This window comes from Armigeres subalbatus, chromosome 2, assembly GCF_024139115.2.
Source record: "Armigeres subalbatus isolate Guangzhou_Male chromosome 2, GZ_Asu_2, whole genome shotgun sequence".
Lineage (NCBI taxonomy): Eukaryota > Metazoa > Arthropoda > Insecta > Diptera > Culicidae > Armigeres > Armigeres subalbatus.
Genome location: NC_085140.1, coordinates 153,832,572 through 153,859,422, shown reverse-complemented (window position 1 = coordinate 153,859,422; position 26,851 = coordinate 153,832,572). Strand labels below are relative to the sequence as shown.

General features: G+C 40.1%; 1 protein-coding gene across 6 annotated transcripts in view; it reads left to right on the top strand.

Annotated features, from left to right (window-relative positions):
• The window catches only part of LOC134211039 (anion exchange protein 2), a 270,760-nt gene that overhangs the window by 100,917 nt on the left and 142,992 nt on the right, over positions 1 to 26,851 (top strand). For 2 of the 6 annotated variants that reach the window (XM_062687581.1, XM_062687582.1), the window contains exon 2: positions 18,447 to 18,635. In XM_062687581.1, coding sequence (XP_062543565.1) covers positions 18,576 to 18,635 — 60 coding nt within the window. In that variant the 5' untranslated portion in view covers positions 18,447 to 18,575. The other 4 variants (XM_062687583.1, XM_062687586.1, XM_062687584.1 and 1 more) reach the window with 4 other exon arrangements.

Here is a 26,851-nt window from a genome sequence, read left to right as displayed (position 1 = left end):
GGCAGCGTCTCCATGATAGACAGTCAACATCATTTTATGTCCCACATTGATTTCGATAACAATCATAATTCAAATACTTAACTCCTTGGGCTCTAGAAGCTAGGTTAAGTAGGAGTCTTCAAATCGCCAGAATTTTGTAAAATCGTTAGTAAACCAAATCCTTGTACCTCGTCGTACAATTTCCTAACAATTTACCCCCTCTGGGAAAATCGAAATTACAGTGTGTGTTTTGGTTCCTCATTTCCCACGTGATGGATCCAGTTATTGCTCCAAGCTGCCCCTTCATTCCGCCGAGAACTGTCTCGCATACTCCACTACCAACCAACTACAGCTCGATCGCAGCCACCAAATGCAAACTTTTCATTTTCCCATGAATTCGAAGAATGGACCGGTATTGCGCTGGATTTGCACTTCCGTTCGAGCTCGTCATTTCCCCTTTGATATACTGTGGGTACTGTGGGAGTGAAAAAGTGGATTTTTCGCTATCCTTTAAACGCCCGCCAGCCGCCAGGGAAACATTGTTACCGGTTTCACTTTTTGCGCCCTTTGTCCTTCCGTTCGATCCGACTCTAGGATGGAAAATGATGAAGCGGGCGGTGTGGTGGAGCCGATCCATTCAATTAGGATAAAATATTTAGTTTGCCTTCCTCGGTCGCGGGCGACACCAGTCAGTTTGGCAGATTGGATGCCGCCACGCCGGCAGTCGGCGAGATTATTTCCGGTTGTTCCGCCTCTACCTGTCGGTCGAAACGTGTCGGTTTATTGGCGAAGCTGATATGAAAATTGGTGGCAAGAGATTTCCTGCTAAAAGCTTTCGGATTAGCGAATTGGCGGTCACCTGACCTGTTAGTTCTGAAGAGGCTTTTGTCCGGCGACAGTTTTGCCCTCTGTGAGCGAGCATAAATCGGAGTTTGATAAGGGCGGCGTTTCTTTTCATTATAATAGCCAAGCAAAATGAGCTAGAGACCGGGAGTATCTAGCGAAAGTAGATTAAATCTTGAAATTAATATTTTATTTTCTTTCATCGCCATAGGGTGGGTGGGTACACATCGATCCTGATTTCATGGTTTCCATGAAGGCTCTCGCAGACTTACGCGGTTACTTCGCAGCGACAGCGGCAATCTGTCGTTGTAATGCTGTCGAAGTGTAGCTGCATTCATGGCGTAGACCACTGCAGACACAATGGTTGCAAATGTACACCGCGCTGGCGAAGAATTGCATCTAGAAAGGTGCATACATGCAGCAGTGACATCATTGCAAACAGTCACCGTTACTTGCTAAATAATCGCTCAATTTGGATGAATCCTAATATAAGGACTCTTTGATGATATTGGGGAAATACAATCACTCTGGCTCCACCTATTATATTTTCAGAGGATGAGAACAAGAAATATCCAATGTTGAGCTGATTAATTTTCACGCTTTTGGCGTTCATTAATGTGATAAACTAAAAGTATAAACAAAATCGATTGAAGTTTTGTTCTTTAATTGAACACAGAATAAATGATGAACGATAAGAATTCCGTTGATTGACTTAAGCCGACCTTCTTGCAAATCAAGAACAAACTTCAACAATCATGATATTTCTCTGTCCTTGCAAATACTTTTATTACAACTGTAATAAACTCTATTGTATGTACATATGAATCAACAGCTCAATCCTTCTCATGACACTTCGTGTTGTGCGAAACAAATCCAAATGTAACGTCATGTTTGAGCTCGCTCGTTTTTAAGCCAATAATAATCTCCAGTCTTTCTGCATAACAGCCGCACGCGCATCTCTTTCGATTGTACACAGCCAGCGAGTGCGGAGTCAACCTCGGAGCCGACGCACGTCCTCTTCCAGGTTCTCTTTTGAACATCACTTTTGCTAGTCTATCTTTCGGCATACGGATTAAACGTCGAGCCAACTGTGATTTGCCGTATTTTATCAGCCTGCCGATATCAACATTTTTGTACGCTTGGTACAACTCGGGGTTCACACGTCTGCGGCATTCACCACTTTACACCATGCCGACAAGTATTGAATGATTTTTTCCCTCAAGCTTCAATCCATTACGTCACCAACGAATCGGATGTCTCATCAGATATTCTACCGCTTGATATGTACCCATCCACCTTCGAAAATATCAACATAATAAACTTTGCCGAAATACTATGTTTTATCATTATATATACCATAGCTCATTTCGTTTCAACCAGTCGTACACTGCCTCAGAGATGCATTCTGAACACGAGAACGCGTGTTTGTGTTCCAAACGTTCTGAACACAGCAAACTGTTCAAGAGCACTGACCTAACAAAGCAACTTGCATCCTAAGAAAACAAATTCAAGCCACATCATGCTACACATTTTCGTCTTGTAATGGAAAAGATGCCCATAACGGATAGAAATCAAGTGTCCTTGTTTGTTTATGCATAGTTCCAAATCTAGGTAACTTTCGTTACCATGATCGGTTTTGCTTGCGTACTAACCCAGTCACTGAACTGTGTTCAAAATTCAAAACTAAGAACATCACGGCGCACCTTGTTCTGTTCAGAATACATCTCTGCACTGCAGAGTGGCTAAGATCGTGTTTTTGGCGTGTTTTATTAATAGTACCTTTAGTACCAATTTAGCGTAATGATGTCTTCGAGACATTTTATCAGTAAGTTAATGCTCTTTTGGGGCCTCTTCCCCTACATCTCCAAAAGTAATAAAATTACGAACTTGGTATACCTTCTATGCTGTAAAAATATTTTTTTCATCTCACTTTTAGAGGATTGATCATAAGGCTGAATATCTTTAATGAAGCACATCGACTTACTGATCAAATGTCTCGAAGACGCCATTACGCTAAATCACATAATAGGGTAAGGGAGGTATTTTGGACCACCAGTTTGACGGCTCATGAAGTGATCCAAAGGTAGCGGCAGCACTACAAAGAGCACCTGAATGACGATATTACAGACAACGGTGGCGGTATAGTATCTTTCCAGCTCGACGGCATTTCTTCTCCCTCTCAGATCATTTAATTTCACTGGTTAATTTTTCATTCAGCCACTCCAAATTTTTTAAATCTTGCCTAGAATTTCATCCTTCCCAACTAGAGGTGTGCGCCGCCGTCGACAGTTTTTTGCACGCCACCGCCGCCAAGGTTCTTCCAAAATTTGTCACACCGCTGGACTATAATTTTCCACGCCGATTCAAATTTGAGAGTTCTGTGCAATTTTTCGTCGAAATTCGAAAATCATTGAGCTTCCGCAGAATTTCCGATTCATTCTCACATATTACGTTGAAACTCTTGAGAATTTTCGTGAAAATATCAAGGATTTCCTTGGAAATTCAATATAATTTCTCCTTGAATTTTTTAAAAGTTCCCGTGAAATTTGTGAAAAACTTCGAGTGGAAATTCCGAAAAATTTCTCGTTGAAATCTCATTGAAATAGAATTTTTGAACGGAAAAGGACAACAGGAAACCAATTCTATATTTTGGGATTGTTTTTGTGTTTTTAGTGGTTTTCTCATGGATTGTGTAATTGAATCGGTTGAGCCTGCATATTGGACAATTTGTACCAGATACATTTTTCATACATACAGAATTCTTTTCCAAAATACTTATTCTGTTTTAAAAAAAATAGTCTAAGCTAAGCTAAAATACTTATTCTGATTAAAAAAAACACTATGCAATAATTTTTGATCAATTGTGAACTGATTTTTTTTTCTTTTATTTGAAAACCACCCTTGATTATGCACTTTGTAGTGCAATTATAGAGCATTTCTTTTAACTTCTGACCTTCAAGTGCCCCTGGGCTTGGCTTTTTGCATCTAACTGTTGATCTGATCGAAGAAACCTAAAGATTCAGTAGGTACTGAATTGTTTGACAACATTTTTCAAATCTTATTTTTGGAATATAAAAAAAAATACTTAGAGCAGTGGTTCTCAACCTTTTTTATGAGAGGCACCCCTTCGAACTTATGTATTAATTGAGGTATCCCTTATTTTTTGCTGTAAATGAAAATAAGCGGAACTCATAAGATATTTGAAAAATGGACGTAAAAGCTAACGAGATATATGGCTATCTATAAAGTGAGCTGAAATTTTTATTATTCCGTGAAACTTTCCAACTCACATAACATTTAACAATCAAGCTTGCTACAGAACTTTAATAACTATTAGAAGCTTCTGCGCCTTTTGAAGGAAGGTTTCTGAGCATCTTCAATGAAGGCTTTCTAGCCTCATCTTCTGACGCTTCTGAGCCTTTTTAAAGTACGATTCCAAATCTCTTGAAGTGAGGCATCTGAACCACTTGAAAGGAGATTTCCGAGCTTCTGGAAAGGACGCTTCCGAGCATCTTGTAAGCTTCTGGAAAGGACGCTTCCAAGCATCTTGTTTCTTACTTGTTTCTTGAAAGGAGGCTTCCGGGCCTCTTGAAAGGAGGCTTCGATCTCCAAAGGGCTTCAGGCCTCTTGAAAGGCTTCGAGCCTCTTGAAAGAGCTTCGGGCCTCTTTGAAAGGAGGCTTCCGGGCCTCTTGAAAGGGCTTCCGGGCCTCTTGAAAGAGGCTTCGGGCCTCTTGAAAGGAGGCTTCCGGGCCTCTTGAAAGGAGGCTTCAGGCCTCTGAAAGGAGGCTTCCGGCCTCTTGAAAGGAGGCTTCGGGCCTCTTGAAAGGAGGCTTCCGGGCCTCTTGAAAGGGCTCTTGAAAGGAGGCTTCCTTCTGAAAGAGGCTTCGGGCCTCTTGAAGGAGCTTTCAGCCCTCTTGAAGGAGGCTTGGGCCTCTTGAAGGAGGCTTCCGGCCTCTTAGAGGCTTCGGGCCTCTGAAGGAGGCTTCGGGCCTCTTGAAAGGGAGCTCCGGGCCTCTTGAAAGGCTTCCGGGCCCTCTTGAAAGAGGCTTCGGGCCTCGAAAGGAGGCTTCGGCCTCTTGAAAGGAGGCTTCCGGGCCTCTTGAAAGGAGGCTTCCGGGCCTCTTGAAAGAGGGGCTTCGGGCCCTCTTGAAGAGAGGCTTCGGGCCTCTTGAAAGAGGCTTCAGCTCTGAAAGGAGGCTTCGGCCTCTTGAGGCTTGGCCTCTTGAAAGGGGCTGGGCCTCTTGAAAGAGGCTTCCGGGCCTCTTGAAAGGGGCTTCGGGCCTCTTGAAGGAGGCTTCCGGGCCTCTTGAAAGGAGGCTTCGGGCCTCTTGAAAGGAGGCTTCCGGGCCTCTTGAAGGAGGCTTCGGGCCCTCTTGAAAGGAGGCTTCGGGCCTCTGAAAGGAGGCTCCGGGCCTCTTGAAAGAGCTTCCGGGCCCTCTTGAAGGAGCTTCGCCTCTTGAAAGGAGCTTCGGGCCTCTTGAAGGGAGCTTCCGGGCCTCTTGAAAGGAGGCTTCGGCCTCTTGAAGGGAGGCTTCCGGGCCTCTTGAAAGGAGGGCTTCGGGCCTCTTGAAGGGAGGCTTCAGGCCTCTTGAAGGAGGCTTCGGGCCTCTTGAAGGAGGCTTCGGGCCCCTCTTGAAAGGGCTTCCGGGCCTCTTGAAGGAGGCTTGGGCCTCTTGAAGGAGGCTTCCGGGCCTCTTGAAAGGAGGCTTCGGGCCTCTTGAAAGGAGGCTTCAGGCCTCTTAGAAAGGCTTGGGCCTCTTGAAAGGAGGCTTCCGGGCCTCTTGAAAGGAGGCTTCCGGGCTCTTGAAAGGAGGCTTGGCCTCTTGAAGGAGCTTCCGGGCCTCTTGAAAGGAGGCTTCCGGCCTCTTGAAAGGAGGCTTCCGGGCCTCTTGAAGAGGCTTCGGGCCTCTTGAAGGAGGCTCCGGGCTCTGAAGGGCTGGCCTCTTGAAAGGAGGCTTCCGCTCTTGAAAGGCTCGGGCCTCTTGAAAGGAGGCTTCGGGCCTCTTGAAGGACTTCCGGGCCTCTTGAAGGAGGCTTCCGGGCCTCTTGAAAGGAGGCTTCGGGCCTCTGAAAGGAGGCTTCCGGGCCTCTTGAAGGAGGCTTCGGGCCTCTTGAAGGAGGCTTCCGGGCCTCTTGAAAGGAGGCTTCCAGGGCCTCTTGAAAGGAGGCTTCGGGCCTCTTGAAAGGAGGGCTTCCGGCCTCTTGAAAGGAGGCTTCCGGGCCTCTTGAAAGGAGGCTTCCGGGCCCTCTTGAAGGAGGCTTCGGCCTCTTGAAAGGAGGCTTCAGGCCTTTGAAAGAGGCTTCGGGCTCGAGGGCTCGGGCCTCTTGAAGGAGGCTTCGGGCCTCTGAAAGGAGGCTTCCGGGCCTCTTGAAGGAGGCTTCCGGGCCTCTTGAAGGAGGCTTCGGGCCTCTTGAAAGGAGGCTTCCGGGCCTCTTGAAAGGAGGCTCCGGGCCTCTTGAAAGGAGGCTTCGGGCCTCTTGAAGGGCTTCAGGCCTCTTGAAGGAGGCTTCGGGCCTCTTGAAGGAGGCTTCGGGCCTCTTGAAGAGGAGGCTTCGGGCCTCTTGAAAGGAGGCTTCGGCCTCTGAAAGGAGGCTTCCGGGCCTCTTGAAGGAGGCTTCGGGCCTCTTGAAAGGAGGCTTCCGGGCTCTTGAAAGGAGGCTTCGGGCCTCTTGAAGGAGGCTTCGGGCCTCTTGAAAGGAGGCTTCGGGCCTCTTGAAAGGAGGCTCCGGGCCTCTTGAGGAGGGCTTCCGGGCCTCTTGAAAGGAGGTTCGCCTCTTGAAGGGCTTCACGGGCCTCTTGAAGGAGCTTCCGGGGCCTAGCAATGCATGTAACTTCTACAAAATTATCGAATTTATTACGAGTTAACGCAAACATTAAAACATATAATGCAATAAACCAAATTTGGTAATCGTTTGTAGTAATCATCAAACATCATTGGATTACCTAAAACATTACCGAAGCCACGATTGACGTTTACAGCATTTTTGCTTATGACAAATTATGTGGTACACGCGGCCGAGCTAACACCCAAAAAGGATGCCAGTCCACGGTGGCTGTGATATAAGTTAGTCTGAACTCATCTATGGTTCTTCTAAGACTGCTATTATTATTATAAAAATGACTTAACCTAAGCTCAAGAGTACGATTGCTTACCCTCAAGTAGGTAGCCATCGTTCTCTTTGCTCATTTCCATGTTTCTTCGCACGCAGGACCAACTGTCTGCTGTTGGCGCGACAATGCTTAAGATGTAATAAAAATGTATTAGGCACATCCTCTTGAAAAGAAACATGGAAATAATCTATTTAGGCAGACAGACATGTGATGATGCTCAAACTAATCCTTCCAACTCATCACAATTACAGTTACATTTACAAAAAAAAGTAAATCGACCTTTAAAATGCTGGCATTCAATGCATTTCCACAGAGGCCCGATTAATTGGAAGTTATCATTCTACAAATTCGTGACACAATCTTCACATCGATAGGCTCATAGAATAATCCAAAGACGCAAATAGAATCGATCAATCAAGTTACTATCTTGTTAATCAACTTTTGACACCCAATGGCTCGATGATAATAATTCTCATCACCAGACAGAAATGGCTCTGTGGTACCAAACAGACTTCTGCTTACGTTGATAACTGGGAATACCACCTTATCGTTCGTAAAACTGAATCAAAGAAACTAACTTTGAGTGCACGTAGAGATTAAGCCAATCCATTGCCACGGACACCGATATGTCCACAGCGGGTGTAATTTACGATCATTTTGATTAAAGTATTCCGTTTGGAAGGAGTTTACGCCGACGGATAAGGCTGGAACTTTATCAATGGTTTTGCTAAAAACATTACCAACCGGAATCACATGATGTTATCAGTTTCGATAAAAATAGAAACGGAAGGCTGGATTAGAATATCGATATCATAATGGTGGCATAGAAATATAATAGGAGGAAGGACTAATCCGACATCAGACTACTCGATGCCGAAACGCTGTAGGTAAGATTTACTTTTCTGGTAATTGAGTCCAAAGTATAGTTTTATCAGTAAACAAATCGATTTATGATGAATTGTGGATCCATGTATATTTGTATATCCATCTATAATTGCTTAACTTCTGAGCCAGAGCTAACATGCTTTCTACATTTTATGTACAAATACGATACAAATAAATAACAGGGAAAGCACTTGACATTCACAAATAATAATTGTAGATGCACTATGTTTCGCCACCATAGAAGCACTTTTATTAAAAATTGCTGTAAAACTAAAACGCAAAAATTGCAAAAACTTCTGTAAGTTTAAATCGTGATTGATATATAGGGGGAGGGGTTTCGAACTACCACAGAAACATATCTTCCCTTCCAAAGCCTCCACATGGCAGATTTGGTTCCATTGATTAATACTATATACCTATAACAGCCCTGTTCTCACAAAAAATAAAATATTTGACACTTCAATTACTTTTTACTACCAGATGCAGCAAACAAAACCAGTGACAATCTTAGACAACTAGACACAGCATTTTATGAAAAAAATCACAGACAACAGACGTTGAAAATTTTGATTTTTTAAATGCATGAATGAATGAACCGATTATATTGAAAAAAAAAAAAAAACACTTGCCATAGGCGCTACTGCGTCCACAAATAAACTAGTTCTATATAAAGAAGTTGGTGTTTCATTTGTATGGGAGTCCCCCTTTCCTAAGAAGGAAGGGATCTCGAACCATCATAAGATCCTTCTCCGGTACCAAAAACCTCTATATTCAAATGTTCACTCCGATTCGTTCAGTAGTTTCCGAGTCTATAAGACCCTTCTTATGACAGACAGATATTCATTTTAATGTATATAGTAGAAGATATAAGTTTGCAACAGGTATCATAACTAATTTTTCCCATACGTAATTTTTTCACGAGATTTAATCTACACCATCGCTTCTGTTTTTACCCTTCCTTCGGAAGTGTCTATAATTTCACTTTGTATGCGTTACGCAAGTGTGTTACGTATTAACCCTTTTGTTACCGACATAAAAACACCCTACGTTACCGACAGGATACCCGGGTACCCACGGACTTAAAATGATCATAACATTGTCAGTTTTTCGCCGATTTCGACGATTTTGGTTGCTACGGATGCAGGAACTTACCCGCTATTCGATACATGTTACAGAGAACCGACTCGGATTACCTGGTAACCTAAATTCGGGATTGACTGGGCCAAGTTCCAAAGTATGTGTAAATTGAAGATATATATTCAACTATATGAAGATTTCTTGCGTCAAGACTAATAAACTTCGTTAGAAATTTAAAGAATATAACTTAACTACGTTACAGGACCATCTTATGAATTAATCCCGGAACGGTTATTCCGGAAACAGGTTCCCGTGGGGCCTAAAGTGGCCACAAACTCATTTTGAAGAATCCCTGGCAATGTGGGTATCAAAATTCATGAAATTGTATCGGAAGCATGATCCGATAAGTAATTGGACCATGAGATGGTTTGACAAAGTATGGGTATCAAAATTCATGAAATTGTCTCGGAAGCATGATCTTTTGGGTTATTAGGCCATAAGATGGTTTGACAATGGACCGGTCATTCTCAAACAGGTTTCCGAGGGGACCCTCATTTAGAAGAAACTCTTGCTATGTTCTTTTTCCGTTATTTCTTGTCAAAAAGACTTAAAAATTCTTGACAGGTACTCAGAAATGATTTATAATAAACCACAGGCGCTGTAAGTATCATTGGTGTTTGCTGAATAATTTACAAAAATAAAAAGAACGACTAAAATTTTCAAAAATTTTAGTGGTGACAAAAGCGACCCAATAACCATTTGGCCTAACAGCCATTCAGCCTGATGACCCAACATCAGTCCCATCTTCTTAGAAAAACATGTTTCCGAAAATATTCCAAGAATTTTGATGCCAGGGTGTCTTCTAAATGAGTTTGTGGCCACTAAAGGCCTTTCGGGAACTTGTTCTAGGATGACTGTTCTGGTTGATATCCATTAGAGTGGGGCGCAGTTGTATGGAAAAACGCAAACTTCGTCCGATCAAGTGAGATCAAGGTTTTTCTGAATCGTTTTGGGACCCCAATCAACTGTGCAACATATGGGCTCGATTGGTTGCAACCTCGCATGCCGCATCGCGTTTTAAATTTACATGGAGATTAGTATGGGAAAACGTACTTTTTTACATTTTTGCTCTTAGCGGTTTCAATTAATTATCAATCACGTGACTCAATACGTTAGTATATAGTCTGGAAGATGCCGAAAGACTTTGCCGAAGAAGGTACGTAGCTGGAAGGTCTACAAAAAATGTTATTACGTTTCAAAAATTGATTGTTCAAACCATATGCAAGAAATCAGTGTTTCTGCCAGCACTACCAGACAACCTATGGTTATCGAAGGTCAAAAACCCATCTTCCTTCTTATCGGATTTTTTTCTTTGTGAAATAATTCCAGATAGCTCCCATTAGCTCTAAAGCCCTATAAGATCAATTATTTTGAAATAACACTTAGTTAAATTATTGGTCTACGTAGTACGGCAGTGCTGGCAGAATAAACGATTTTTTGCATATGGTTTGAACACTCAATGTTCGAAGCGTTATAATTTTTTTCGTGGACGTTCCAGCAACGTGCCTTCTTCAGCAAAGTTTTTCGGCATCCTTTGGGCTATACTTTAACGTAATGTGCCACTTGGTTTACGATGAACGGAAACCTCTAGTAGTAAAAATGCAAAAATATACGTTCTTCCATACTAATTTCCATACAAACTTCAAACGCGATGCGGAAAGCGAGGAAGCAACCAATCGGTCCCAAATTCTGCACAGTTGTTCAGGACCCAGAATGGCTTCGAAAAAACATTGATTTGAAAAAATGACCATGACGCCCCACTCTAATATCCATCCTATGGTTTCAACTTTATGGATAACATATTTCCGAAACAATTCCAAGAGTTTTGATACCCATATTGCCAGGGTTTATTTTCAATGAGTTTTTGGCCCCTACGAGCCCTCCGGGAACCTGTTCCAGAATGACCGTTCCGGTTCATATCCATCCTATGGTCTCAACTACACTGCCGTAATCTGAAAAAGTGACGTATACGCCATTTTCCAAAAATGGTGTTAACGAGTACTATTCATCGAGCTCTTTAACAGAAAAATGGAAAACATGCATGTTGTAAAATGGCTGTTACGTTACTTTTCCCAGATTATGGCAGTACATGAATAACATGTTTCCGGAACAATTCCAAGAATTTTGATACCCATATTGCCAGTTGATATCCGGTTGATATTTATCCTATGGTCTCAACTACATGGAAAACATGTTTCCGGAACAATTCCAATAATATTGATACCCATATTGCCAGGGTTTCTACCAAATGAATTAATGGTCACTGTAGGCCCTCCGGGAACCTGTTCCAGAATGACCATTCCGGTTCATATCCATCCTATGGTCTCAACTACATGGAAATTATGTTCCCGGAACAATTCCAAGAATTTTGATACCAATATTGCTAGGGTTTATTCTAAATGAGTTTTTGGCCACTACGGGCCCTCCCAGAACCTGTTCCAGAATGACCGTTCCGGTTCATATCCATCCTATGGTTTCAACTATATGAATAACATGTTCCCGAAACAATTTCAAGAATTTTGATACCCATCTTGCTAGGAATGAATTTGCGGCCACTATTGGGCCCACGGGAACCTATTCCGGGATGTCCGTTTCGGGTCCATATGATCACGTGGTCCTAATACGTTGGGAAGTCATAATCCTCGAATTTTCTGCGAAACTGGTAAATCAGGATACAAGAAATCATCATTTGAATTCTATAAGATCAACTTCTTTATTTTTGAGACATGGATCGGATAGAGGATGAATTTCTTAATCCATAGCAAACGGAATCGTCCAAATCGGTTGAAAACTGACGAAGTTATGGTCATACCAAAACGTGCGTCACGTTACGGGGTAAAAATGTTCAGAAGCCCCTCCCCAAGCCCCCCGTTACTAGATTTTCATTTTCGTACCACCCAAACCTTAATTTTGCCAAATTTGAAGATGTCACGGAGTTTCAATTTCCTGCGATGTTTAGAACCCTAAAAAAAATCACTGAAAACGAAAAAGGTATACTATCGAGGCTATCCACAGTACGGTTCCAGAATTATTCTAGATTCCGTTGTGGTCAGTTGTCCCCGGAATAAGTGGCCATTTACAATTTTTAGTTAAAACAGGTCGTGCGAAACCTCAAACTTCATGATTTTACAATGCAATGATGGGAATCATATTTTTAGGGCTCCTGGCCCACTCAGACTCAATCTGGCCACATCGGTCACAATCCGGGGACCTACGGAATGGCCATTTTCTAAATTGATTCAAAATAGATCGTGCGACACCTCAAACTTCATGGTTTTACAAAGCAATGATGAGAATGATATTTTTAGGGTTCCTGGCCCACTCGGATCCATTCCGGCCACAATCCGGAGGACCTACGGAACGACCATTTTCTAAATTGATTCAAAATAGGTCGTGCGACACCTCAAACTTCATGATTTTACAAAGCAATGATGGGAATGATATTTTTAAGGTTCCTGGCCCACTCAGATCCATTCCGGCCACAATCTGGAGGAACTACGGAACGACCATTTTCTAAATTGATTCAAAATAGGTCGTGCGACACCTCAAACTTCATGATTTTAAAAAGCAATGATGGGAATGATATTTTTAGGGTTCCTGGCCCACTCGGATTCAATCGAGCGAAATCGGAGGATTTTCGTCATAAACTTCTGAAGAAACTTCTAGCGGAATTTTGGAAGGAAATTCCGTTTGTATTCTTGAAGGAACTCTCAGATGTATTCCTGTAAGAAATGCCTGAGATTTTTCGCAAGAATAGCCAAAGAAATGTCTAAAAGGAAAAATTTGAGAAGAAAGGAAATCTTCAAGGAATTTCCTCGTGAATTTCCTAAAGAACAAATTTAGTGAGGGATTTATAGATAAGGAGAAATTACAATTGCATGAGAAAAAATTCGAACGGTTTTCAGAGGATGTGGATAACTTTCCGGAGGAATTCAGAAGTTCCCAGGGGAGCTTCTAAAAGGATTTCAAGGAGAATTCTTGAGCCCGAAGTTTTTCGAGTTGTTTTGCCCCAACCTGCCCCCTCTGGCTACGCCCTGGTATTATTCCTATCATTGCTTTGTTATATCATGAAGTTTGAGGTGTCGCACGACCTATTTTGAATCGATTTAGAAAACGGCCGTTCCGTGGGTCCTCGGATTGTGACCAATGTGGCCGGATTGAATCCGAGTGGGCCAGGAATCCTAAAAATATTATTCCCACCATTGCTTTGTGAAATCATAAAGTTTGAGGTATCGCGCGACCTATTGAGTCCCATTTATTAGAGGAAAATGGGGCAAAACAGCCCCTCCCAGTCACGATACAGGGACGGAATATATACCAGACGTATTCTCTACAAAATTAACGGTTTTAAAGCATAGCTGCCAAAGAAAAAATATGTTTTTTTAGGGGTAAATGGGGCAAAACGGCCAGTTCCCATAATTTCCGGCGAACGAAAATAGCACCATTCGATTTGTCGTGAATTTTCCCTTAAGGAAGGGTATTTCTCTGCCGCAGCAAGTAGCCGCAATAAATAGGTACCTTTTTGGGTCGCCTTTTCCCCACTGTGATTGTGGTGTCTCATGTGTTGACTGCCACAAAACTTATATTATCAGGCGCTCTCGATAAAATAAAGATTAGTGTAAGCTTTCCATCAAGATAATTTCTAGGAGCGTCGATAGACGTGCGGCCTAACCACGCGCCACGCTTCCTAATCGCGACGTCATTAAGCAAATCTGAGTAATACATTTTTTCTGGAGATTTTTACACGAGGTCGAGGATTTCTAGAGGGCTACGGTAACAGTCCCTTACTGCTGAAAAAAATACACAAAAATTCCCTCAATACCAATGCATTGCCGTATGGATTCTTGCTGAAAACAAACTATTCGCAACTAAGAGCGATTCAAATCTACAAAAATAGATTAATTCACATGTGTGTAGTGACGTCTTTCTCGTGCATTATAGAAAGTCGGTAAAATAATGAGTATCAAGATAGTTCAATGAATCGGGAAACATGAACTGACACGCCAAATGCTGGGTAAAGTGTACCATTGATATTTCGCGTACCTGAAGGAATAAAATCCCTAACTCCTTGTGGCGCTGGCCGGGATACGAACAACGAGTGCGAGAACTTTCGAGCGATCACCATCCTTAATTTAAGGATGGTGATCGCTCGAAAGTTCTCGCACTCCAGCTTGTCGCCTTTGGCCAATGGTGGAAATCTGTGAACCTTACTCACAAAACGAGAAGTAGGCAATGCAAAATACTCGCGAATATTTTATTTGCCTTTTACTTGCCTACCTACTAGGTAATCGCAGAGAAAACATAAAAACGAACACCGAAAAATGTTCGTGAGGCTTCGCGAATCATTCGTGTTTATTTGCAAAAAGTCATAAACAACCTCGGAACCACGGCATACAAAAGACAAGGCAGGCTCATCACGTATGTAAACAGTCAGTTTGAATATAAACATGTGACGTCACTGCTATCTTCGCACAAGCTGGACCGAGACGATGCTCTACGGTCGCAGCATGCTTACTTTTGTACTCCAACATGTGGCGATAAAACATGCGTCACATTCGAAGTGTCATTTTTCTAACGAGCCTACCGTCCCGCCCAGACAGTTACTGGGGGGCATGGAGTGCGATCCTCTCGTTTAATAAACAATGTGCACTCGCTTGGCTGTGGGTATACAATAGTAAAGCGCATGTGGAGATTGGACAAATCAAGCATCCGAAAGATATTCAATTTGCAAAAAAGAAAGCTAACCGCGGTGGAGGTTGGTACTCGGATTCTGATGGCTTTTCCGCAAACGTGACCTTTAAGTGGTCTTGTTGTGTAGGGGTTATCACGCCTATCTAGAGAGTAGGAGGTTGAGGGTTCGAGTCCCTCCAAGACACGTGGATTCTTTTTCGCAAATTTCATATCAATTTGTCCATTTCGAAACATATGCTGTGCATATGCACAGCCAAGATATTTAACAAAAAATGGTTTTCGTACGGCCGAGTTGCCGAATAATATGCAATTAATTGAGCCTACCTTGTTTTCTGTATACCGTGCCTCGGAACATGTTCTCAAGAGCACAATTGTTTTTTGTTATTGTGTTTATGTCGAGTCAAATTTATTCATTGTATTTAATGTGATCAGACGCGTTTCGCGGGACGCTGCATTTTTCAACTTCGTTTTACAAATTTATTACAATTTATATAGCCTTAGAAAGATTTTCATAATTTTTTTTGGGCCAAAATCTATGCGAAATGCATTTTTGAAGGATTAATTTTCAAGCCAGTAATGCAATCCAGATATGCGTCCCGCGTTTCGCAGGATTCTTGCTAACGGCTGATAATAATGTTAGTCGTGAAATACGAAGGCGCAGCATCTGTGGAAGTCGGGCCTACTAGCTCCAGAAGGGCTCCAGAAGAAACTGCGGTAAAAAAAGATTCACCACCGCACCAAATGTGTCATGGACAAGACGCCGCGGCGAAGAATGAACCACGAACTCGCCCAGCTCTATGAATGAAGTTCGTATCTATATTTGTGTGATAAATTATTTTAATTTCTTGGGTGATCCATATTATTTTTGTTTCAAAATTCGGATTTTTATTGCCAGAAAAACTAATTAATTGTCCTAGGAAACGATGCCTTTCTCGTACGTTATGATAAAATGGCCATATCTTTCGAGCCCATAGTCCGATTTGGCCAATTTCCAATATGGAGCTCAATATAAAAGTTCACATCACAAGCAAAGACAAGCAGCGCAAAAATCATTTTCAACATGCCTTTGTGAAATATAGTTTTTTTATGGATCATTTTCCAAACATTTCTGGATCATTTGTCATACGTTCGCTCGTGGGAAAATAGCAGGAATGATATTGTTTTTCTTGATCATGTTTAACGGTACATATTTTCCAACTAATTACTAAATTTTAGCTTATTTATGGATTTTAGACTGTGCTGAACTACTTTTATGGATTTATGGTAGCGTTTTATGGAACATTCAGATGTTATTTACGGATCGTTTTTCATTTTTTTGTGCATTTGACGGTACAAAGTAAGGGCTGCCATCGAGTTGTAGTTGTAGTTTCGAGTTTCTTTAAGACACGTGGATTCTTTTTCGCAAAGTTGATATAAGTTTTGTTTGACCATTTTTGAAACATATGCTGGGCTTATGCACTGCCAAGCCAATCAGTTAACATGATTGTTCATACAAGGTATCACCGAATATACAATTAATTTTTGCTATAATGCCAAGACTGTTTTGACGAAATACTGAAAATATATGAAGGTATAGAAAACAAATGTATCAGAGGCGTTCCCATCAAGGGCCCCATACGCCTGTCACTGACGAACAAAACTCGTGTACTCTGCATCGAAGCTTAGAACCAGTGTTAGGGCGCAATCGTTAATGCAAACATTTTTATATTCGGTTAGTTATTGCCAATAAATTCTTTTTTGAGTCCCTTTAATCAAGCAGGTATCTCAAGCATACCACATCGAGTGTTTAATTTTGATAAAATATCGAAAACAATAGTGTGCATAAAAATTGCCTCGCCATAACAAGAAGGTGGTAGAGAATTAACATTGTTGTTTACATTTTAGAACCAGCACATGTCGGGGTAGGGATTCAGTGCTCTGCCTTCTCCCCCTGATTCCCATTTTCCTTTTCATTTTTTGACAATTTTAGTGATGCATGATTGGCGCACTATGAATTAATTAGATCAACACAAGATAAACGCTTCGATTTAACTAGATTAAGATGCATCTGTGTGTTTTCATTTTTACTGCAATTTTATTCCACAACTGGGACATTGCCACATTTTTCTCAGTATACATACATTGAAAGCACTTCCATAGTACTAATCTGGGGCGTGAAGCCAGTTACCTTCAGCATGGTCTGCTTTGTAGAAGTGCACTGTGCTACAAAAAGCCCTGATTAGTGTATTTGGCAAACGAATATTTATTACGCGTATATCTCGACAGCCATAGAATAATCTACCTAGCAGATATTTTTGTTATTTATTGATTGAGTAAAATCGAAATCGTATTGGCACACCCGAACAGGAATTTGAAAAAATATCGAAATGCAGTTTGATTCGTATTATTCGTATTCGTATAAATACCTAATAGTTATTTACCAGGATGCGTTAAAACTCGACGCTTAGCTACAGAGCGGTAGTCAGTGAAGAAAAAAAAACTGCAAAAACGTCTGTACTGAGTTCGCTAAATGAATAAAAGTGTGAGATTCCGCGGTACTCCTCTCGAAGTTTTTGCTGCAATCAGATTACCACCCACTTTTATTTTCTACATCCTATACATTGACATTAGTATTGATGATTGTGGCCCTGGAGAACTCATTATGTGGAAGCTTTGATAGGATGTTTTGTAATGTTATGCTCATAGGATCACAGGATCTTTCAATCTATAAGCAGCTTAAACGTTATTTCATCTATTTTTCGACGTTTCGGTGGGTATTTCACCTTTTGCAGGGATTTAGAGGACTGCTTCTATTAGGCTGAAAGATCCGATAATTGTAATATGGAATACGGAACATTTTTTATATGTACTGTTAAAGATTATAGTGAATAATATTTTAGATTAAATATTTAATTTTGCAATATTTTTTCCCATCTAACATTGATTGATAACCGTTGAAAATGAATGTGTTATCAACAAAGTATCACGTAATTTTCCAGTGATATTTATTCAAATCTTTCAAAGCAGTTTTGCTTATAATATACCTGTTAAATATTATGCATCCAGCCACACAGCTTGTAGGGCAATAAATGTAAACACCCATGAAATCTTATCAGCGATTGTTTTTTGAACTCTGTAAAAATGTATTTTTTAATCACCGAAAGCAAACATTATGATAAATAGATAGGTTCGACTGTTTACTTTAAATTTTTACAAATAAAAGGTAGCGCCCCATGATCAGCCGAACAACAACAAGAAAAATAGCAATAAATACCATAGGAACATTGCGTTCGCGAGCCAAACGTCCTATTCTCTAACTACCGTTCACCGTTGTTGAGCTGACTTCCTATCGCACGAGATAACAGAAAAGACTTGTAAGAGCTACTGTTTTAACTTTATCGCAGTCGCAACAAGTGTAGTTCGACAGTATCGATGATAAAACACGCAGTGCCTACGTCACGTCAAGTCACAAATTTATCATTCCATGTAAGCTCCATGTGACCCGTTGAGCTAATCAAGTTCGTACGTTGACACTTTTTTGATTTTTGATATTTTTTCTTCAATTCGAGATAACTAAACGCCCTGAACACGGGCTAAAAAAATGCTCCTCCAGAACCTGGTGCCAGTAACGATGGTGCGTTGATCGGCGATTGTTCAAATTTGTTTTAACTGAGTAGTTACTTCGAGTGGCTGCGCGTGGCCTTAAATCAACCGTTACTGTTTTGCCGAAGATTAGAAATGTATTGAGTTTCCACCTATACATCATCCTTAATCAAGTGTGTAACCGGAGATTTCCTTTTTTCTTGTGTATATTTTCAGAATATTCTACTGGTGTGATTTTTTCGAAGAAAAAAACGTCAAGTGTGAGTGGTGATTGCAAGTGCAATATTTAGATTTCAGTGAGTGGTTTAATTGATTACAAAGAAAATTGATGCTGTTTAAGCAAAAATGAGTCGTCGAGATAATAACGTCCGGAAGCTGTCATTCCTTGGATTTAACACGAAGGAGGTAAGTAAAAAAAATGAAATCTATGTAATACGAGATTTAGACCAAAGTACAGTGTTTGCCACAATATGAAGTATGTGTTATATTTAGCTTGACACCTTGCAGAATGATGGAATATTGGCATATACATTGAATTAACAAGACGAATAGCGGCCGTTCATACAAAAAGCGTACCTAAAAATAACTTCATATTAGAAGATTTTTTTTTCAATTGTATTGCGTTCTAACTGATTAACTACCTACAACGTTTTCCACCGAATAATTTTCCCTTCCATGCCAATTTAAACGTCTTTGCTCTTAAGTCAGACTACTCGTAAACGTCAATGATTGCTACTCCGTAATAGATGAGAACTGATACACATTTAATTACGATCCAAATGCATACAAAGTACATGTTTCAGTAGCCTTCAAGTTATGACCAATGACGGCACCGGCCGAGTCGACTCGGGACTCGGGTAGCACACATGTTGCAAGTTAGTTGCTGCAACTTATATGTAACCGAATTCGGTTACATTTAAGTTGATGCAACCAAACATGTTCAAGTTTTGCTACTTGTTACTTCCTACAGTTAATTGGGAAATAAAAAAATGTTAAAGCTTAGTTATTGTTTTTACTAGAGGCCGAGAATAGCGCTGCAAACAAAAATAAAGATCTAGATCTATCGGTGAAAATGATATGACCTAAGCAACATTTATGGGTAAAATCGAATTTGAACGAACATATCTAGGGACTTTTTTCAAATAGGCGTAATTGTATTTGACCTTGAAATTTGAAACGACTAATACTCTCTCGATTCAACATATTTTGTTTATCTGACGTTACTATTAGATAGATTGGAATCCCTTCTTTCTGTTAGACACATTAGTTGACGAAAATAGTTTGAATGAAGCGCACATTCGTCGTTCCGAAAAACAAGGTAAAAATGGCCAATTTTTGCGTTACGTAATTAATAGATCTTCCCTAAGCGATACCACCGTATATCAACTGATTTACTTCTCGACAGCACAAAGTACAACCACATCACATCGTTCGACGTGTCTATGAATCGAGCCTGGAGACTACATACTCACCATGCATGTCAGGTGGCATATGCACACTGTGGAAGATCGCGTTTTGGGCGACCGAACCCTTGCCCTTTGTGTTTCGTCTGTCTGCTTCTCAGCTTCGTCCCATTTTTCGAATTAAACTCAAACTAAACTTAAAAGTAACAGTCGTAAAATTAAAAATTACCATCAAGAGAAACGTTATTCTTACCAATATGACAAATAAGACATCACAAAAATGGCTATCTATCTATTCGAAAATTATTAAACTGTCATTTTTTATTTTTATTTGAATTATTTCGTGAAATGGAACGTAGCTTCAATTTTTACCAGAAAATGGAAACATAATAAGCATGATTGGTGACTAAATCTTGTAAGTAGCAAGTCATATAGTTCATAGCATAAACTTCCCTTCATTACTTTCATATTCCCTAATTCTGCGGATTGTTCTAATACTGTAGGTTTTTTTTGACGTAAAACCACTGCGTCCATTGAACCACTGTAGGTTACTTCATTGTCGAATATAATTAGCGCATTTATATACGGGCCATAATCTCTTTCAATATTAAATATCAAAAGCGCTGTTGCACCGAAGTGTTTATTCAAAGCGGAACTTTCGTCATGGAACGCTTTGAGAGAGCAGAAATGCTTTAGGGACATGGCAGGTATTTCCGTCCATCATAATAGGGGCTAAAACCAACGAAAGTAACGTCAATTTGCTAACGTTTCTCCTGAGCTCACGATTTGGTACGGATGAGTTTGGCAAAAGAGTGTCTCTTTCATTGGTTTGCGAGACTATGAAGAACAGACGAAAATGCCTGCCTGCGAGGCCTGTAATGCTAACAAGAAGAAGAACCCTACCAACACACCTCGTCCCACTCGATTTTGTTCCGATCACGCACGCTTCACCGAATTGCGCATGCGAAGTTTGGAGCGGTGCTCGGTAGACACTAAATCCATGCACTGTATTGTAAAAATGATTAACACAATTTTGTGTTCCATCCACACAAAATGGGCCTGTTTTGGAACAACATCTAGATGAGCGAGAGTTACACAGTCACACAAATGGCTTGTGTGATGTTATTGGAGCTCGGATCTCAATATTTACAACAGCATTTTATTCCTCATAAAATCAGGAATCATGTACATCTGTATATGGTAACAAGGACCGTACGAGGCATTTTTTCGCTGTGTTACTGTCGCTTATCTAGGTGTTGTTCCAAAAGAGGCCCGTTTTTAGTGAACGGAACACACAAATTGTGTAAATCATTTTAAGCGTGTGCCATCGAAGAACGCTTCGACAACACCTGGGTGCTGCGGATAGAGCCGCTTTTCTGCGCTCAAGCGAGCAGAGGGATAGGGTAAATCACTACTTGGGCCTATGGACCCGGTTCCCGGCTCACTACACAGAAAACTAATGATTTATACTGTTTGGAAGCCGTAGGTTTATGATTGATAAGTTTTAAAAAGTCTCCCATTTATTTTTCACAATATTCAATATCTTTCAATCACTTGTTTTACTCCTAATTGATCCAATTGTAGAAAATAAAAATGTAGATTTCAAAATCTCACTCTCCGATGCCACACCACTGAGCCGGAGTGATTCTTTCCACTTTTACAAAACGGTATCATCAAATAAACACCTACCTGAAAATCGTCCTAGTGCTCGTTACAATCATTGCTTCAAGCTTTTAATCACCACACCATAATGCTCCACACGCACTTTAATCTAATCACTAGAACGTATCACATAAACATAATTAGAATACATTTAAAATGTATTCTCAAACTGAACAAAAATCACCTCGGCCCAAAAACTTCTAGCCGCACCGTGCTGCCAAAAGGCCAGGAGAATGAAAATGATCCTTCATCGTTGATAGGAAAACTGTTTAATATGTTGACGCTATCATGTTATTTATAATTTTCTCGATTTCAAAATGTGAAAAAATATTGTTTTTATGTATTTGGAAAAAATTGGATGAGTAAATATATCTTCTCAACCAAATAAAATGATTATGAATGATACCATCTGGCATCTTGTTGTCGTGGAACGTGCATATTTTTGTTTACGTCGCATTTTCTACCGTCCTGAGAGAGAATGAGAGAGAAATGTTGAGAGATTGAGTGAAATTTTGCTTAGGCCGGGAAATGGTTTTTGTGATATGCCGAATGGAAATCGCTATGACTGAAATGACTGCTGCACCTCGTTAATTTAAATCAAATAAACGCTTTCCTTATCGATATTTAGCACGAATAGCTATTTTTAAGCAGAAGTGAACCCCAATGCAGTATTATACAGCCCACAAAATTCAGGAAAAGTTGCTTCCTGTCATAAATATCAATTGAATAATGCAGTCGTACGCATGTTAGGCCGGGAATGGGGTAAGAAACCCTATTTTGAAATCACTCCCATAAACTAAATTATTTTGCAGTTACTTGGCTGTCAAACATTTCCCGCTCTTCGAATTTCTCTTTCCACGCTGCACGAGAGCGCACACCGGCGCTAGACTCTACATGACTTTACGATTGTTTACATACATTGATGCTCCAATCAGCTGCTGAATCTCGTGAAATTTCGTAACGAGTCCTTTTTAATTGCATTCCCACTAATTTTCCACTCGAAATATAATGTGAGAATATTTGTTACAAAGAATACAAAACTCAAACAAAGTTTATTTTTATTTTTTCCCAAAATAATAACAATACTTCTCGATATTAGATCAGAAACGAACATAACCACAATCTTCAATGTTTGGCTCCGGCACAATAGAAAATTTTGGCTTCAGTTTGACAACCAAATCGATTCTATCCGCACCACCCAGGACAACACTGATTGCGGTTAGAGCGGATGACCTACACATACAAAATAATGCGTGTATGGTGTATGAGAAAACGGAGAAAACAGTAGATGCATAAGTATTAGATTGCTAATGTCGTTCCTGTTCGCGTGACTAACATGTAGGTCACTTTGATCTGGCAGCCAAAGTACCGGTACTACAAGTGTCAAACCAATGTTGGTAATGAAACAAAACATGCACTACAACATTATGCATAACAAACCGACATGTTAGGCTTGTGGAAGCATATTTTGGCAAAATACTTTTAATGACTACAGCGCCACTAGCGTTCTAGTACTTATGCTTCTACTGAGAAAACGTTCTAGGCTGAAAGTTCCATGTTGAAATCAGTGGTGCGAATTCTCAGTCTCAATGACTGAGATTTGTAGGATATTGATGCCATTGCTTGTTCACACTAAATGTCATTTATTTTACAGAAGTCCGATTGAGCGTGCTTTTTGTCCATATTAGTAGCTCAAAAAGTGTAAACATTCCTGATCAGCTGAATGCTGACCAAATTTCATTCATGAGGTGGGAGTTTGACGTCATCGTCCTTTTGTTTCCGGCACCCGAGTCACTGCCGTCGTTGTGCGATACGAATACTGTTACTGATCTGACATTTCACGAACACCTTTGAGCTCTCTCGCCCGAACATGTATAGGTAAAATCCATAACATTGGTTCTTAGTCACTTCCTAGTAGTGAAAACTGAAAATGGTTGGAAGCAATAAACAAAGATAAAGTAGACGAAAGACATCTTTTCTCATTGCACACGCAGCCCGCAGTGACAGTCCTTTCAATTCACTCGTTGGTGCGTGAAAGTGACGGCCCTGTATAAATGCATGGGTGAATACTATCACTTGAAAGAAAGACAGGAAATTGCCGATTGATCATCAGATTCAGCCCCGCTATTGGCAAACCGAGTTGGCTAAGCCTGTTGAAACAACATGATAGATCGGTTCGGTATCGTAGAGTAAAATATAACGCGCCTCCATCGCAGCATTTTGGTTGCCTCACATCACATGCTGCCTACAAAAAGTCCGTGCGTATGTATATAATCGTCAACAACAAAACATAATATGAAATGCACATAATCCAAATATAGGTTTGGAGTAGAAAGACAAGAAATCTTTCGAGATTGTAAATGTTAGTGGCAAAATTGCCACCTGTGCAGTCACATGCGGACGCGACGCCTCTGCTTCATTGATCTTCATATTTTATTTCCGCGGCCTGAAGAGCCTCACACATAGGATAAGTTTGCGTACGTTTGAAAGTTTTCCATGGGACGCAACGCAAACGTTTCCTTATGTGAGGGTCTTTTAAGGCTTAGTATTTAAGATCCCAAACTATAATTCATATCTTCGCTGCTAATGATTACGGATGAGCAGCCTGGCGAATCGAGCATTGTTCTCTTCAGGAGGTCTAGATTTCAACCTGTCCGAACTTTCGTAGTTGTATTTTCTAATATGACGCCATTCAGCACGGGATTTGGTTCTTTAACTACCGACAACCGACCGCTGTCTTTGCAGGAATCTATTTATCATAGGTTGAATCTTGAGGACAGGGCAAGCCTGAATCTCGTGGGTGGGCCGACAACTCATTGGATTATAAGTAAGTGTTTGCGAGGGTATTCTCACCGGGCCTCACAATAACCATAATTACCTTAGCTTTCGTTGCTGTTCACTCGCCACGAATATTTTATTTCACTTTGTCTTCAGCTATGGAAAATTACCACAGACTGTACAGACTGATAAACTCAAGACAAAATTTTCAAAACGACTTATCTGCTTTTGTAAACAAAGATTCAAACGACGATTTAACGAATCGGATAGTGGGAGAGCTAACACCACCAACACCACCAATAGGTAGGTGAAGCTTTCCGCTACCTGTTGATGGTGTTGGTTTGCGTGGGAGAGCTATCCGATTCGTCAAATCGTCGTTTGAATCTTTGTTTACAAAAGCAGATAAGTCGTTTTGAAAATTTTGTCTTGAACTTATATTATGTGCTAACGGGAGCGGTGAGCAGGAACAAGAATATTCACGTGCTGTGAAAGATCTGGCCAGTTTATTTGGTTGCTAATATTTGTTCTTTTTCCGTATTCTTTTCCCAAGCGACGAAAACAGGTAGTCTAGTAACAGAATATCTTTAAACTATTTTATAGTTCAACATTTTATTCATAGTAATTATTGAAAACCTTCCGCAGAATAAAATCATATAAAAAACTGCTTTATAGCAAGAAAATCTGACCTAAATCTATTCTATTCTGAAGCTATTTTTCCAAATTTTCATAAACATATTTTTTGCATGCATGGAAACGATATTTATGTACTTAAGAGGTCACTCAGGTCTTGGCCTGAACTAATCATAATACCTATTTCTGCGTTTCTCTGCGAATAAAATGCATTCCTTCAAACTCGCGAACGCGTTTGCACGCGCGGGAGAATGATTTTACCAACACTGCTTGTCAGTAGACGAGCTATTTTAATCTTAACGGTGATAGATAAGATGTCAAATAGATTGAGCGTCTGCTTGACTTCGGAACAAGTTACGCCAATGGGGATAGTACTAACTCAGTAATGCTCAGAGTTTTGGGCGTTTATTTTTTCTTGAATTTGCAAAAGGGTGTCAAAAATCTTTGTTTGCAGATGACACGGGCATTTTCGCCAACGGGCGAAGCCTTCGTGTCATTTTACCCTAATGTTATCAAAACTCAGCTTATAATTTTCCCACATAAAATAGAAGCTTCTTATTTGAAACTTTCTAGCAGACATATATAAATGGGGTTCCAATCAATTGGTCTAGCGAAGCTAAATAGTTATGATTTCTGCTAGATCAAAAATTACCTTTTAAAAATTACATTGAAGGGATTCAACCCAAATGTAACAAATATATTAAGTGTCTATATCCACTTAAAAAACATAAATCAAAACTTTGTCTTAAGAACAAATTTTTGATTTACAAACAAATTTTTAAACCAGCCACGTTGTATGCTGTTATTTATCGAGTCCCGAGTCTTTTAACCATCTGTTTGCAGGGTAAAGTTAATGTTGTTATACTTCAAGAACTGCTATTGGCAGCGATGACTAAATACGATGAATCCTTATTACCACTTATTGCAGTACGGATTTTTCCTCGTACGATCATCTTCCACACAACTTCCATTTTGCACACAAATTCTGTTGCCATATGTATGGAATGAAATGTCTTTACTTTTCTGAGAATTGGGATCCAGTCGGTTTTTTTTTTAATCTTTCGTTTATTTGGAAGGCTCATTTGCCGTGGGATCCAGTCGGTCGTGTTCTCAGTTTTCGTTAGTAGTTCAACAACAATTATAAACAACTCGATTAGCGATTTCTACAGTAAACTATAACCGAAAAGAAAAATCAAGGTATTAAAGTAATATACGATCAATAAGTTTGAATACACTTTTGAAGTGCAATATGTATAATAACACAGTTGTTGCGTATCAACTGATTTCTGATATTTTTTGAAGTACCGTCAACTGGGGGGAAGATGATCATTGAGGTGAAGATGATCATTTGATGTGTCAGTCAAAAGTGCCAAATTTGTTTATGAAACGGTAGTCAACAATATTCTCCGTTCAAGTAATGTTACCGCTAGGTAGAAATCCGAGTTTTTCGATTATAATCATGAAAATGTATTTTGTGGAAGAAATAGAGAAATAGTCATAAATGACGCTAGTTTCCTTTCAAATATTGACTTCGAAGACTTCTTTACGTAGTAAATTCAACATTCATACAAATAAACTAGTGTATTTTGACTACTAGGTCATAATTATTTTAGTAGAGCTGTCTTGATCAACTTCACCCCAAACCAGATTACTCAAAAAATGTGTGATAATTTAATTTATTTTAATAAATGCGAATTTATTTCAGAAAACTGAAGTTGTTGATTAATGCAACGTATAGCAGTACATGTTTTGAAAATATTTGTTTCGATTTAAAATGTACACAGCAAAAAAATATTAATATGCCGTGACGTAATTTTGTTAAACGTACTTGAAAAGTCTATGTAAAAGTCAATTTGATGTATTTTTATATCATATCGATGTTTTATTACACAAATTGAACGTAATATGTGACGGACAAAATATTTTACTTGTTACGCTTAAAGTACGTAATGTTACCTTCGTAAATCGTTATTTTATTACACATAAAATGATGCACATCGTGCCGGTTGTAAATGAAACACCATATTACATATTCATGTGGTATATTACGTAAAAACGATGTAAAATTACTTAACGATGCTGCGATTGCGCTCAAGCCCAGTCTGAAACAAACTGACAGCCAGCCATGTTGAATTTTTGCTTGTTCGG